Source organism: Eleutherodactylus coqui, chromosome 5, assembly GCF_035609145.1.
Source record: "Eleutherodactylus coqui strain aEleCoq1 chromosome 5, aEleCoq1.hap1, whole genome shotgun sequence".
In the NCBI taxonomy this organism is placed as follows: domain Eukaryota; kingdom Metazoa; phylum Chordata; class Amphibia; order Anura; family Eleutherodactylidae; genus Eleutherodactylus; species Eleutherodactylus coqui.
In genome coordinates, this window is record NC_089841.1 from 183,155,384 (window position 1) to 183,172,016 (window position 16,633).

At 40.5% G+C, this 16,633-nt stretch overlaps 1 protein-coding gene across 1 annotated transcript in view; it reads left to right on the forward strand.

Annotated features, from left to right (window-relative positions):
- Nucleotides 1–16,633, forward strand: part of SEZ6L (seizure related 6 homolog like) — a 387,992-nt gene that overhangs the window by 206,934 nt on the left and 164,425 nt on the right. Inside the window, exons 2-3 of the mRNA XM_066604979.1 lie at nt 14,034–14,732; nt 15,938–16,071. Of these exons, the coding sequence (XP_066461076.1) occupies nt 14,034–14,732; nt 15,938–16,071 (833 nt within the window). The remainder of the gene's footprint in view (nt 1–14,033; nt 14,733–15,937; nt 16,072–16,633) is intronic.

The following is a 16,633-nucleotide window of genomic DNA, read 5'->3' on the forward strand; positions in this document are numbered from 1 at the left end:
AATTATATAAACCACAAACTGGAAAACTTAATTGGATTACAAAACCAAGAAGCAAGAGAAAATGAATAGATAGAATAAACAGACTATAAAAGAATAAACTATAACTAGGAATTTAACAAGAAATACTGGATAGAAAACATGTTGTCACAGCTACACCCCACTCCACACTACAGAATCCAAAAGTATTTAAAGAGAGGCAAATTATAAAAACTCTCCTCTCTGTAACAAGTCTAGGCTGAGCAGTGCAGTCATCTGATCCCCTCCAACAAGTCAGCTGTCGGAGCAGTTACTTTGCAACTACCCCATAAACAACTTAGAAAGCAGGAGATAACGATGCAGCAGGATTTCTCCTACTAATTGTAACAGTATGTGTTGAGTATGTACATGAGTATGTGTACATATGATTGTTTGCCCATATATAGTTAATGTGGGTATACCTGTAAGTAGTAAATATGTGTATACTTATTCAAAAAAGTGTATGTACTTACTAAATACATGTATGTACTGCTACCTGACTTGACTAGTAACAGTTATGTGTGTATTTTTGGGGACCACACTGTTAAGCTGTAGCATAGGTTAACTTTCTGCAACAAGTAATCCTATTATACTCCATTGGAAAGCCAAAATCCATTAGTTGCCTCATCTATAGCATCTCCCACTATTAGTTGTAAACTTTGTGCAGAAAACCCAACACGCTTTTTAAAGCAAACATATTTGAAACAATGCTTACTGAATAATTATCCTGGGCTAATCCAGTTTTAGGGTGCATTCACATAGAACAGTTGTATCCAACTCAGTGTAATGTACAATATCTCAACTAATACCCCTAATCAGTCCCTACTAGAGATGAGCGAGTATACTCGCTAAGGACAATTACTCGATCAAGCATTGCCCTTAGCGAGTATCTCCCCGCTCAGGAGAAAAGATTCGGCTGCCGGCGCGGGTGACAGGTGAGTTGCGGCAGTCAGCAGGGGTGAGCAGGGGAGGGGGGGGGGGAGAGAGATCTCCCCTCTGTTCCTCCCTGTTCTCCCCCGCAGCTCCCCACCCGCCGCCGGCAGCCGAATCTTTGCTCCCGAGCGGGCAGGTACTCGCTGAGGTACAATACTCGATCGAGCAATTGCCCTTAGCGAGTATACTCGCTCTTCTCTAGTCCCTACTGGTTTGTTTTTATGAAAATATAGAGGTTTCCAATGCAAAATCTAACTATATTCCAAAAAAAAGATAAAATATAAGTTAAATATATACAGCATGTTCAAAGACTGATGTGAAAAAATGGATTGCCCTTTATTGCGGTACACTATGTGGCAAATGTATTTCATATTATTATGAACTTGAAAAAAAATCAACACAATAAAAAAGGAATTACAGCCCGGTATGAGGTGTATTCACTGGAGTGTGATAGCCTGTATTGCTCATAAGCAGCAATTCAAGCGTATGTAGTGCATATTATACCCAAATTATATGTTCTATTTATTTTATCAGTACTTTTACAGCTGTTTTGTAGTGCATTTAGTTTATTCTGAAACTTCTCTAGAATTATGTTTTTGATGGAAGAAATAGGTCACATTGCATTGGTTGTTTATGCTCTTTTTATAACAAATGCCGGGTGTATAATTATGGCATGATAAGCAGGGTAGAATTTAAATGTGCTGTTAAGCACACATGTAAAAGTGTCTTGAGTGTTTCCTGATAATTTGTCGACAATTGCAAATCCCTGGGAGGTATTATTACTGCTAATGGATTACAGAAAAAAATGTAGAAGTATACTTACAGAAGGAAAATACATTATCAAGAACCAAAAATGGGACTACAAACGTGATTTAATAGGAGGAGACACTAAAGGGATTATCCCATGAAGCACATTTATTACCTATCCACAGTATAGGTGACAAATGTATGATTGCTGAGTGCCCCACTTCCAGGACCCCCACTATCAATGCAACACTTGGCTGATTGTCACTCCTATACACCCCTACTAATTGCAGTTGGGAAGAACAACAGGCGACTTATTTTAGTAAGCAGTGGAACAATTTTTCAATAGTGGACCCCCAACAATCAAAGATTTATCAGCTATCATATGGATAGGTGAGTAATGTGTATGTAGAAACCCCTTTTAGACTTAAAGTGTACCTCTAGCCAAAAATAAATATATTTTAGGAGAATTCTGGATACAGTGCAGTAACTATGTGCAACAGTTTCTCAACCAATTACGTGCCAAACTTTTTCTGCCTCGTGAACCTATTTTATACACATCTTGGTTGCACACAGAGCTATATGTCTCATACCTCTACTGTGAGAGAAGCCACTCCTACTTCCCTTCCAATGCAGTGCCATTCTTGATTACGTCTTGGAGCGCAACTACAGGGGGTGCAATTGCATCCAGCTCTAAGACCAGAGGTAGTGCAAAGCATCCCTTTGCCTCATATGAGGAGTAATATAAATGACGCATGATAGTTTGGAGGCCCTGTTACAGATCTTCTATGGGACCTTTCACAAAGGATGATATTAGTCTGCGCGAACATTTCTGCATCGCAATGTTATCCCTTTGGAGCTTGAATTCCACATCCGTAAAAATCTGTGCATCTTTGCTTCAAAATTTTTGTTGCAGATATTTTAAATACAGAAGATGTAATTTTGCAATTAAAGTCTGCGGAAAAAAACTGAATAAATTCTGCAAAACGTCCCACAGAACGCAGTTCGTAGTTAGGGCTCAGTCACACAGGCGCATCAGCGTTACTGCAGGATAAGACGGCCGCACTGCAGGTGCGGAGAAAGAACACATGACCGGCTCCATTGCCGGTCATGTGTTCTTTCTTCCGGCAGTGCGGAGAGTCGTCCGTACCTGCAGTGTGGCCGTCTTCTTCCTGCAGTAAGACGGGCGCATCGGCGCCCGTGTGACTGAGCCCTTAAATTGAGCAACAAAATCTGCACTAATTGACAAAATCCACATCTGCACTGCGTCCTGCAAACAATTCTGTCCCATGTGAAAGGTCCGTATTAGGGACTTGGGAACTTAATCTAAGTCTGTGGCTTAAACAATGATCACACTGCGGTATTACATTTTATACAATGTAACAATTATTCTATTGTATTGCTGCCCTATATTAACATTTTGAAAAGGTTATTATTTAATTTAATAGCAAATGTTTAACAATATAAGGGGAATGGTTTTGACTTGACATGTGCCATTTACACTATCAACACTATACAAACATTGTATTTCCATATATTATACAATATCAAAAAGAGAAAAGTTTCACATGGCTCTGTGACAAAACAAAGTGTCAGATCACGAAAGGTTCTCATTAAAATGTCCTAATGAGTGCAGGAAAAAGCAACTGCCAGAAGGATAGAAGATCTGTTCTCCATCCTAGAATGGAATATGAATGAAAGTCGGAATAGAAAATCTATTTTGAAAAGCTTTTTTTTTTTTAAGTTTACCATTCAATTTATGAATTTTTACTGTATTGTGCCATTAATTTCACTTGTTATCAGAATTACCGGTCTCCAGAAAGTTTTTCTTCCATAATTATAACTATTACCCATAAAAAGTTACATTTACACGTTTGCTTTCATTTTTACTGTAAGATTATGAAAATCTGGCTTGCTCGGAGCAGGGCGATTTAGCAGTGACCTTCAAATGTCCGTAGGGTAAAAAAAAAAGGATGTAACAATATCCGTGTGCCAGACTTTATCACCAAGTAACAGAATAATTATTAGCATTTTTTTAGATTTTTAGAACTTTATGAAAAACACATTTCTGCATATAATTTTCTAGGACTGAATCCATTAGCATTATAGTGCATGCAATTTTGATACAGCATTACCAGGTCAAATTGACAATAATTTGGGTAGGGCTTTACTAGCCATCAAAGTTCTTTAGAGGCCATGAAATGGGTTTGGTGCAAGCATACTGTAGGTGGTAATTGGCCTCTTATTATGTATGTGCTGTTATATTTCATGAGATGCTTTCAGGAAAACGCTACTGGAAACCACTAAAATTGACAACTGTTGCGGCGCTTCTAGGATCACTTCCTGTTTAGGTGGTCTGGTGCAGATTTGTTTCTCTGTCTTCTGACCTGGTGGGAGTGGTGTTAGGTGAGACATTCTTGGTCTCACCTGTGTCTATTTGTCTGGTCTATTTAGTTTGGTCTTGTGCTCAGCTCTGAGCTTCTTAATCTCAGTTTCTCCCTGGCTTTGGGTGTAGACGCAGCTGGGAGCTGGAGGTCCAGTTAACCTGTTTCTTCCAAAGCTAAGTATAGTGGTTTATCTTTTCATATTGTTTGTTGGTTTTCTTCTGTCACACATAGGATCAGCTAGTGGCCAGGTTCGTCCTTCTCAGGACGGGTTACCTGCATTTAGGCAGGTCCCTTCCCTGTGTTAGTTTATTTAGGGACAGGGTTTCCCATGTTTAAGTTGTTTGTATTGTTTGACAATGTTTAGTGTCCTTCTGTGCATGATCTGCACGTTATGAATCCAGCGCGTCCTGGGTGGATGTGACAACAGCTAATTGATGTTAAATTATGGGCCAAATTTATGAAATGTTTCAACATTTGCAGTCTACATATTTTCACTTATCACCTAAAAATACTTTTAGGGAAAAAACAAAACAATAAACAGATCTATCAAAATGTGTTTGCTTCAATATTTGATTCTCCAATCAGAATTTAGCCATTCTGGGTGCATTTCAACCTAGTTATGGTTAATTAGGCTAATGTTCATTTGGGAAATCTGGTGTATGAAGTATCCAAGTCATCGTGAATTGATATATGCAGAGAAATCCAGGTGGCCAGTAAAAACATTCTGTAGTAGAGACCATTGTCGAGAGCAGATGACAGATTCATGAAGTCTGTTGAATATAGAATACACAATACTAAAATAAAGCACAACACTATATTCATTGTGCAAAAACAATACAGACATTTCAACGAACTTGTAATTGCTGCAATTAAACAACATATTAGTGCAATCTATTAAAATGAACATTATCAGGAGAAATGCCTGGAGTGCCTCATAACTTGTCCACCCACCTGAACTCCCAGGGCTGCAGTGGTTTTCCCTATTAATACAAATCATGGCTGTGATCTGTTTTGGTGCATTTATCAGCAACATTGATATTAGATAGTACGAATTTGTAACTAGAAAATAATTCCAGTGTTCATTCATCTTGCATTGAGGCAATATAATTTTTTCATTCAGTGGGGTTCATTCTGGCTCTGAATTACCCTTTATTAGAGCATTGCCCTTAGCGAGTACCTGCCCGCTCGAGACGAAAGGTTGGGGTGCCGTCGCGGGGGAGCGGGGAGTAGTAGCAGTCAGCAGGGGGGAGCGGGGGGAGAGAGAGATCTCCCCTCCGTTCCTCCCCGCTCTCCCCCGCAGCTCCCTGCCCACCGCCGGCACCCGAACCTTTTGTCTCGAGCGGGCAGGTACTCGCTAAGGGCAATGCTCACTCGAGCAATTGCCCTTAGCGAGTATACTCGCTCATCAGTATCCTTTATTCTATTCCCCAACCTAATTGGAAGCATACTTGTGTTTGTTATTAAGGTCACATTGAAATGACATATAGGAAAATAATCCATCTACATTTTTACAAATTTTCCTAAGAATGAAGAATAAATATTTCTTATATATAAATCAGACTACAGTATAGCGTATAACACGATATACAGTAAGGGTCTGCATATTTTTAGCTACGTTCAGGGTTGTCAGGGTTTCCATGCAAATAGTCATAACACATCACATTGACTTATAATGCATACATCTGATTTTCATTTATTTCTGCTTACTCTGTTCTGGTTGTCAAAGAACAATGAAAACATGAAAGGACATTGTTGACTTAAAGGGATCGTTGAGTTTCAATCCCAAACTATTCAATGGTGGTAAATTGTATAAAACAATAGAACAATGATTACTTACTGTTAGAGTCAGTTTACCCGGCCAATCACTAGTCTCACCGGACAACTTATTTAGGGTCTTTTTATACAGGTGGAATATTCCTATAGCTAAAAACACCAAATCTGCATGTATATATGCTGGTAATGGCAGTGGAAATTGGCAGATGCAGATTTAGCTGCATTTTTAGCTGTGAAAAGTGGAAATATTCCACCCATGTGAAAAGGCCCTTTAGGGCTCTTTCAAATGATCGTGGTTTTAGCACAGCATAGGTACGCAAATTAGTCATGCCTATACTGCACTAAAAATCACGTGAATGGATGATTTTTCATGCACATAGCCCCGTTTTGTCTCTACCTGCTATGGGGATCCCCAAGGGATATCCCCACAGGGCAAAGAGAGAGGGGGCGGGCTACAGGAGATCCCCAAGGGATATCACCATAGTGGAGGTAGAGAGATGGGGCTAGAGTGAGAGAGCAGGGCTAGATGTTTCCTCCCTGGGATTTCCCCCATTGCAAGTTGAGAGGGGTGAGGCTAAAGGGTGTATCCCTCTAGCCCTGCCCTTGCTCTCTGGGAAGCCCTGTAACACTGCCCATTTGTATTTGTATGCAGTCCGTGGTAAAGCCTTGCTGATTGTGGTTGTATCTAGCCAGATTGGGGATGTCTGGTTGTTTGGTGTTTAAATCCAGGCTCTCTGTTGAGTTAGATGGGTGATGTCTGACTACTGGTGGTTGAGTCTTGTCTGTGTATCCACCACTGTAGTAATGTCTGATTACTTGTCTCTGTGTTGTGTGATTTGGGTGATGTCTGACTGCTAGTGTTGTGTCTTTATGTTCAGTCATGGATGAATAGTCTTGACTGCTCGAGTTTATGTTGTGTTAGTTTACCCCTTTCCTGAAGACAAGTCCAGACACCTGATTCCCCTTGGTCTGCGGGCCTCTTCTCCATTACCCTTCTGTCACTTGTGTTTCTGGACATTGGATTTCCCTTTGTCTGCATGGCAACGGACTCCTAATCCCTTCCCCTTCCATCCAAAGTAGTTGCAGATGTCTTGGTCTCCGTTCCCTCCATCTGAATAAGAGTCAGACACCTGAGTCCCGTTTCTTTATGCCACCCATCCAATTAGGGTCAGAGCCTTGATCCACCAGTTCAGGCATTGAAGACCCAAAGTCCTGTCTTGTGTGTTATCTTATTTGTTGGATGTTTGGCGTGTATGCAAACAACCATGTGCTGAGTACCTGTGGAGTTATTCACACTTGTCTAGTCTGTCAACCTTTCCATCTGCTATATGCTATCCATAGTCTCCATCTTGGGATAGACTAGGTCTTTATGTACAAGACATGTGGATGCCCTTATCGGGGTGATCGCCTTGCAGTAAGTCATGGTCTGCCACATCAAAGTTGGTTAGAAATAACTTTCCCTTTTCTTTGTTCATGTGTTGGTGCTAACGTACTGTAGATATGGACCATCTTGCATCTTATTATGTTATAGTGTGATGTTTCCTAACGTTCGTGCAGACCAGGTGAATAAGCTCTGAATGAATGTAATAGCCACAAACCAAAATGCTTTGTATGCAGGCACTACTTCATTATAGTAGCATTTTTTTAATAAAAATGTCAATGAAGATATCATGAAAAATGAAGCAAAATGCTGTGTGTGAAGGCTGGTTTCACACAAGCCTATTACGGGAGTATTTATGCATCTTTAATATGGACAAGTGTCCCAACCTGACCGTGGGTATCCTGACCTGAACTCCGATAAAAGATTCCTATAATACTGAGTTCAGGTCAGGACACCTGTGATCGAGCCAGGACATTCGTTTCTATTACGGGCACACAAATACATCTGTAATGCAATGATTTGAAACCAGCCTGTGGGTTTATTCACACAGCTGTATATATATATATATATGCAGCATATTAGGCCTATAATACACAGTTAATAGAACCCATTGATTTCAATGTGTTCATGAACAGCTGTGTATTTTTCACACAACTTTGAACCATGTTCTATATTGGTGCATATTATATATCTCACTGATATCAATGGGCTTGTATAAATACATAGTAAATACATAGAAAATCTGCATATTCACTACGTATTTGTGCTTAAAAACAAGGGAGTGTCGAGCATTTTTCTTGCACACGAAAATACGCAGAATTTTTTTGTGCAAAAATGCTGTTATAAGAGGAATACACACTGAATACTGCAGGTTTTGGCCTGAAAATATGTTGCGTGTTTGTGAACCGAAACCTTGAATCCTCTTGAATCTTGAAAGGAGCGCCAACCAAGCATGTGTGTTGTCACTTCATTCATTTCAATGGGACTGCTGTAAATAGAAGAGCACTGGGCTATATATGGAGAGGAGGACACAGGACCCCCTATTCCCTTCAGATTTATGGCGGTCCTCATGATAGGACACCCAGTGATCAGCATTTTATCACCTATCCTGTGAAAGGGTGATAAAATTAAATTCTGGGATAACTCCTTTAAAGGGGTTGTCTCGCGAAAGCAAGTGGGGTTAAGTACTTCTGTATGGCCATATTAATGCACTTTGTAATATACATCGTGCATTAAATATGAGCCATACAGAAGTTATTCACTTACCTGCTCCGTTGCTGGTGTCCCCGTCTCCATGGCTCCGTCTAATTTCGGTGTCTTCTTGCTTTTTTAGACGCGCTTGCGCAGATGGGTCTTCTCCCTTCGGCTCGGAAGCAGCGGCGTTTTGGCTCTGCCCCTTGTACGCGTCATCATGTAGCTCTGCCCCCGTCACATGTGCCGATTCCAGCCAATCAGGAGGCTGGAATCGGCACATGTGACGGGGGCGGAGCTACGAGATGACGCTTACAAGGGGGCGGAGCCAAAACGCCGCTGCTTCCGAGCCGAACCGAAGGGAGAAGACCCATCTGCGCAAGCGCGTCTAAAAAAGCAAGAAGACACCGAAATTAGACGGAGCCATGGAGACGGGGACACCAGCAACGGAGCAGGTAAGTGAATAACTTCTGTATGGCTCATAATTAATGCACGATGTATATTACAAAGTGCATTAATATGGCCATACAGAAGTACTTAACCCCACTTGCTTTCGCGAGACAACCCCTTTAACTAAAAGCTTCAATTAACAGGGGTTGTCCCATCTCTTGTCCGAGTGGGCAAACCATTTTCATAAATGGCTAACAAGAAATAATATGGTTGTTGTTCAGTAGTACTGAAAGGGAATTGTCTTGGGGGATGCATTTTCAAAGTGGTGTCTATATTAATAGGGTTTTCTACGATGAGATAACTCCTTTGAGTACTATAGCGTCATTACATTTATGACGGGAAACGTTGTATACTGCACCTTTGGTCCTTTTAGTATCTAAATTGCTGTTGTTGTATGCAATACTTCACTAAAATATATGTATTTTTCAGAAACAAATACTTTTATAATAAGAGATTTTTTTAATCTCTGAAAACTCACATTTTATACAAGCTATTAGGGATGACAGAATTGATTCACCAGCTCAGAGATTTGTAGCAAGTGATTCGCATTTTGGAGAAGTATTGTAAAATTGAATTTTTAAAGATTCTCTTCTCTTTATAAGCCATATATAAAAGCAAGAATATAGCAAGTAAAAAATGATTCACAAGTTATGGTTAAACTTTTATTTCTTTCTATTCTTAGGCTGGAAACTTGCCCTGGTCAGGTTCTGCTCACACACTGTAGCTGCAGTATGCCATGTGTCCATGTAGGTTACAGCTATAAGCCTAGATCACAGTTTAGGACAGATTCTACAGTGTATAGCTCATAGTGGATTGTGAAGACTGACACATTGTGGTATGGTGTGATTTCTCAAGGAGACAACCTCTGTTCATATGCCCAATTAGGGTGCATGGACTCAGGGCCTCTTTAAAGATAGGGCAAACGGTGACCCACTTCCACGGCACAGTCACATCACATTTATGTAACCTAGCTCATAACTACCAGGGCAGCCACCAGGGCTTGTCAACAACAATTATACCCAACAATTAAGTAGTGACTAATTAAGAGGCAAATGGGCAACAGTTAGCGTCACTGTGACGTCTTTGCACCTTCCCTCCAAAACATCACAGACTGTCTGTGTGCTGTCTCTAACACCATGTCCTCCCTTTTTTTCAAACTTAACCTCTCAAAAACTGACCTCCTTGTGTTTCCACCCTAAAGCAGCCAACCTCCCTCAACATCTCCATATCAGTATCTTGCACCATCATAACCCCCAGACAGCATACCTGCTGCCATGGGGTCACACTGGATTCTAACCTCTCCTTAACCCCCCCATATCCTATCTCTGGCCCGAACATTACTAAGCAGAAAGGGAAAAAACCCTGATGCTCCAGTGGTGTGGATAATAGAGAGAGACTTACTTCGTGGGGGTGCCTGGTTCACAGCACCCCTCAATCCCAGATCGCATGTAGTATAAAACAGATGATGGAGGTGTTTTTCAAGGTTCCAAAGTAGCGATTTATTTCAAGGTATGCAACACATTTCGGCTTTAAAAACAGCCTTTATCAAGCATATCTGGCCCGAAGATGCCACTTGAACCTCAGGAATATTGCTAAAATCTGTCTGTTCCTCACCACGGACATGCTGAAAACACTCGTTGTCCCCCTCATCCATTGCCGACTTGACTACTGCCATTACCGACTGCAACTACTGCTCATTGGCTTTCCCAGCTCCAGACTCTCCCCTCCCCGATCCATACTAAATGTGTCAGCTAGATTCATCTTCCTATCCAGCCACCTCTGCACCATGCCAGTTGCTACATTGGCAGCCCATACACTACAGAACTCAGTTTAAACTCATCACCCTCACCCATAGTGCTCTCCATGGTGCCGCACCAACGTGTATCGCTTTCCTTCTGTCCATACATCCCCCAGCCAGTGCGCTCCGCTCTGCTAACACACTCAGACTAAACGCCCCTCTAATACAATCCTCACACGCTCACCTCCAGGACTTCTCTTGAGCAACACCGATCCTCTGGAACGCTGTACTCCAAAACATTCGGACAATCCCCGATGCACAGAACTTCAGACGCACATCTTCATAGAAGCATACCAAACCTCCTGATTTAGTCCCCCACCCCCACAATATGCCTCCTGTCCCTCCCTATAGCCTACCACTTTTACTTTTTCTTTTATCATGTACGCTTCCTGCCCCATACCTCCTGGACTACCCTCACGCCGATTGTGTCCTAAAAACCATATATCACATGTTATCGTCACATTGCTGTGTTATCATAGAGGAGTTTGTTTTGAATTACATAATTGATAGCCGCTCTTCATGTCCTTATTGATTCCATTCTCTACCACTATAGGCCACAACTTTATAATCAAATTGTATAACTCATCTAGAAGCTCATGCTCTCTGTCGGAAGCAGAATGCTGCAAGAGGATGATGCAGATGAACAAAGAAGCATACAGCAAATTAGAAAATGCGAATGTAGTGCTCTTGGCCCACAAATACATTTCTTACTGCAATACCAGAATTGTTTCAGAAAAAAGTTTCAAGTTTTGTTTAAGCCCAGAACGATCAAACCAAATGTATGTCTAGATCTGTCAGAAGGCCACAAGGCTCCATCACATCTAAAGAGATAAAAGGAACAGTATTTAATAAGATGCCACGAATGCATAAAAGAAAATGGTAGAAAGGAGGCCAGGTCAGCACAGATCTGTTAGTTTCTCCAAGGCTAAATTGTATGATGAAATAGCCAACACAGTATATAATGTGCAAACTGATAGACAGTTACAAAGGGATGGAGAAGAGATGAAACACGCATTGTCATATTATGCAGCAGGAAATTTACCTCTTAATTCAGAATAGTAAAAGTGTCAGATTTTGTGGTTAAGATCCATGTTCCCATGCATAACAGAAGCTATGTAACATTTTAATATTTATGACAATATTGAGCAGCCTCATTGATAACCCAACCACATGTGCAATGTCTTTCAGTTCCCCTTCAGCTCTATGAATCATAGCATAGAGCAAGAACAGGGTGCAGAATGGAAAGATTTTTGGACATGTTGCCTTATGATCTTTTATTGCTTTCCGAGTATCAATTTCTTCAGGCATAGAACAGGAAATTATACATGGCTCAACCTTAGAAAGCAATCATCAGTATATTATATTGTATATCAGACCTGGATAGTCATTGAAAATAATGATATTTGTTAGAATTAGATCTAGAATTTGTTATGTCTTCTGCACTGTGCTTTATTAAAGATCTTAACTATGTCGTCCATAGTGTGTGATGGTCCCATACGATGCCTCCATATGCTTCTAATTTTATATGGAACCTTAGCTAAAAACATAACTCTACAAATTCAATATTAAAATAACTCCAGGACTAAAGACAAACAGACATATAAGTTTTGTAGAAATCTAACCCCAAGTTATTAAGAAGTGTGAGGCAGTCCTCCCTAAACGTAGAGGTAGATACTACTAAAGAAAATCCACTTATGCATCAGCGACTAGCTAGAGGCTGATGTTCTAGGAAGCTTATTATAGAGTAGTGACAGCGTACCTGCCATCCTTATTATGCACTGCCCTTGTCAGCAGATACGTTATTTAATCGAGCCGCCAATCTAGAGAACGAATCCTTAGTGGATTAAACAATTTATGCATCAGATTCTATATTCTAGAGGTTATATTTAGCTCATGCATCAGCGACTACCTAGAGCCTGATGTTCTAGGAAGCTCATTATAGGCTAGTGACAGTGTACCTGCCATCGCAGGTGCAAACTTACATCTAGGATAGATGTAGACTTTATTCCTTACAGAGTGGATGTAAGTTTGCACCACTTATGCCGCCCTTGAAAGTTCTTCTTTATTGTCGTGGATTTGGAACCAGAGCCAGGATCCTCTGCTCGGGCGAGCATCTACTACTTCCCAGGACTTGCAGTGTTTGGCTAGTGCTGCTTACATACATGATATTTTAAGTGTACCTACCATCATCATTACGCACTGCCCTTACATTATCTAATTGGATCTTCTTTAGTAGTATCTACCTCTACGTTTAGGGGGCTGTCCCCAACTTCTTAATAGCTAAGGGTTAGATTTCTATGAATTGCATATGACTGTTTGTCTTTAGTCCTGGAGTTATTTTAATATTGAATTAAGTTATGTTTTTAGCTAAGGGACTTTACCTCTGTGAAGTTTAATCGGTCTACTAAGACACCTCTGCCAAGGTGAATTTTTAATTTTATATGGAGGCACATGTAGTTTAATTTTGTATGCTACTTAGGGTGCATTCCATTGCTTCTAGGGGAATAATGTTGTGCCTTAAAGTTCCCTTTCAACTCTCATGACATGTCTGCTGTGGTAAATACTTGTAATCTCCATTAAATAACATTTCTGGAGAAATGTTTGTTAGAACTTTTACCCAACTCAGCATTAAAATCTGGCTATGTTGAATGACATTTTATTAGCGCACATGTGGTATACCTAGATTTCAATCCCGAGGAAAGTGATGTCCAACAATGGTGGAAATATCAATCAGGACTAAATGGACCTTGTTGGGCAGGGTCTATTTATAAGGCCATGAGCCCTTACTGGGCTTGGGGCCACTTTAGGGTCACTTGTGACCTAATTTGCATAATGGAATATGGTTCTTTAACTTGAAAACGTTAAGTCTATGTGTGGCCACTTAAGTATGTGGGAACAAATGAAGGGCACTGTTATTGGTTTAATACTAATATAGGACCTGACAGACTCTTTTTGAAGACCATAAAGAGTTGTCATCTTGTGCTAAATTGGTAAAAGTTTTATACAGTTTTTATTAAATTTACTGTTACTTGGCATTTACTACCAAAGTGTCACCCACTTACCTGAAAAGCAAATCTACCTAGTTGTTCAGCTATAAAGAAGAGGAAATGTATTATTCTATCATGAGAAGATTGCTATTTAGGAGTCTTGAACAGTTGCACGATACATCGTGTTGGTGATGTAAATTTAAGTTAGCTGTTGCTGAGATTTCCAAAAAAACAGGTTAATATTATAATCATTTCTTAATTGTTCTCACTATTGGGTTACATTTCCTATAGATACCAGTTTATCTTACGGTTCTGTAGATATTCATAATATATTGGTAACCATAATGAATTAAAGTTATCTTTTGATTTTCTAGATGATAACATCAAGCAAAGTCCCATTCCTACAATTACATTGGAATTGCTCCCAGTTGAACTTGTCAGCAACAGAATTGGAAAGGAAAATGCCAACCTCAAGGACACAGGAACGCAAGGTGCCACTAATTCTGGAGAGGAACTCTTTGACACAGATGCAGAAAGAGAAGGATTACTCAATAGGGAGATAGCTCAAGCTCCAAGCTCCACTCCAGACTTTGCAGATAATCAAACCTTGCCAACTAGGAAAAAACCTCCATCCTTAAAGCAATTAAATATTGCAAGGAAGCGCTTGAGGCCACAAGTTATGCCGACTGTCTCGGAAAGACTAGTAGAGCCTCGCCCCAGTATTTTATCCTTATCATTCTTGGAAAAGTCCCCTATATTAAAAGACATTTCTTCTGAAACCAGAGAGGTAAAGGAACACATTCCAGAGTTTCCATTGTGGATAAACAGGAGACGACATAGTGGATTCATCCCTCAAATACCTTTCCAGTTGACTCCATACACAGCACAGCCATCAAACCCACACAATCCGGATTCCGTAAAGATGTCTTCACCTGATATAAACACATCGGTACAAGCAGATGAGCCCTATAGGACACATCATGGGGACAATGATATGGTCGCAGATGAAAGCCAAGATACCACAACATCTACTATAATAACTACCACAGTGATCACAACTGATCAGAGTCCAGGTATCTGTATAACATATTTAATCCAGGCAAGAGCAATTATAATTTTACTGATGTGTATTCCTTAGTTGATGTATGGTGGTAAGGAATTGCTTGGTGCAAGATCATTATGTATGTGGCACTTCATGTCTGACTGTGCATTATACACACATTCAGCTTTCAATATAAATTCTAATGTGTTTGTGAGAAATACCTAGAACTATATCTTAGGGAGGAACACCAATACTGTATTATTGCTTCTTTATTTAATTTCAATTCATATTTTTTATTCACAGCATGAATATATCATTTAATGAACCATGCATATAGATTTCAATAGAAACCATCACAGTAGCATATTTAGCATATTCCAGTCATTTCACTTTATTGTCGAAAAACAGGAATAATAAAATATCTATTACTGTATCTGTTCTAAATCCTATCAAACTCATTGCTTAGTTATTAAAATACAGAATGACTGGGCAATTAGGTTAATTAGTACCTTGCAAGGTTTGTAATATGGCTTTACTTAGCTGATTAAATAGGAATTTGTCTCAGTATAACATAGTATGTAAGGCCAAAAAAAGACGTATGTCCATCCAATTCAGCCTATTAACCCCCAATAGTGATTCAGAGGAAGGCAAAAAAAAATCCAATGAGGTAGAAGCCAATTATCTCCATTTAAGGGAAAAAAATTCCTTCCTGACTCCTATCTGGTAATCGGAATAATCCCCGGATCAACAACCCTTTTGAAGTAATTAATGATTATAACCAGAGGCGTAACCTGAAGCTCCTGGGCCCCAATGCAAAACCTGGAACGGGGCCCCCAACTATAATGCTTTATTCATAGTACTGGGCTCCCTATATGGAGAAGAGAGGCCTTATGGGCCCCCCAGGGCTCCTGGGCCGGGTGCAACCGCATCCCCTGCATCCTCTATAGTAACGCCCCTGATTATAACATATAACATTGTATCGCTCAAGAAAGACGTCCAGGCCCCTCTTGAACAGTATCTTATATTAGGCCTTTCATTTTTTTTTTTACTATAGTTCCACTGATATGAGCTCAGAGATCTCTAAGTGAGTGATTAGAAGTCCAGCCCAAGGCCTATCAGAAGATTGTTAAAATCAGGGAAAGATTTTCTGACTTTTTGAACCCCCTGTGTAATTTTTATTTTATATACAGTATACTTTACTCTGTGTTCTTCTCGCTAACAAGGATTTGTATGTAGTTCAATGCAGTGTGAACTTCTTGGAACCAGAAGGATATATTGATTCAACAGATTACCCTCCACTTCCTTTTAAAAACTACCTGGAATGTACCTACAATATCACAGTCTACATGGGTTATGGAGTGGAGCTTCAGGTAAGAACCCGATTTTGTTTCTTCCAACACAAGAAAAAATGAATATTTTGAAAACATATAACAATGTGAGATGACAGAATCGCATGTAAATGCTAACAATACATCTAAAAGGCTTAGGGCTCATGTCCACGGGGAAAAGAAGAATTAAAATCCGCAGCGGATTTTAACTCTTCTCCCGCGCGCGGATCCGCACCCCATAGGGATGCATTGACCACCCGCGGGTAGATAAATACCCGCGGATCGTCAATAAAAGTGATTTTTAAAAAAATGGAGCATGAAAAAATCTGGACCATGCTCCATTTTCATGCGGGTCTCCCGCGGGGACGGCTCCCGCGGGCTTCTATTGAAGCCTATGGAAGCCGTCCGGATCCGCGGGACACAAAAATCACATTTTACTTACCCGCTCCGGTTCTTCTCTTCGGCGCCGCGCCATCCTCTCTCAGCCGCGGCCGGATCATTTTGCTTCGGCCCGGCGCATGCGCGGGGCACGTCACCGACGTCATCGTGCACATCCGCCGAGCCGAAGAATGAAGATCCGGCCGCGACGAGAGAAGATGACGCC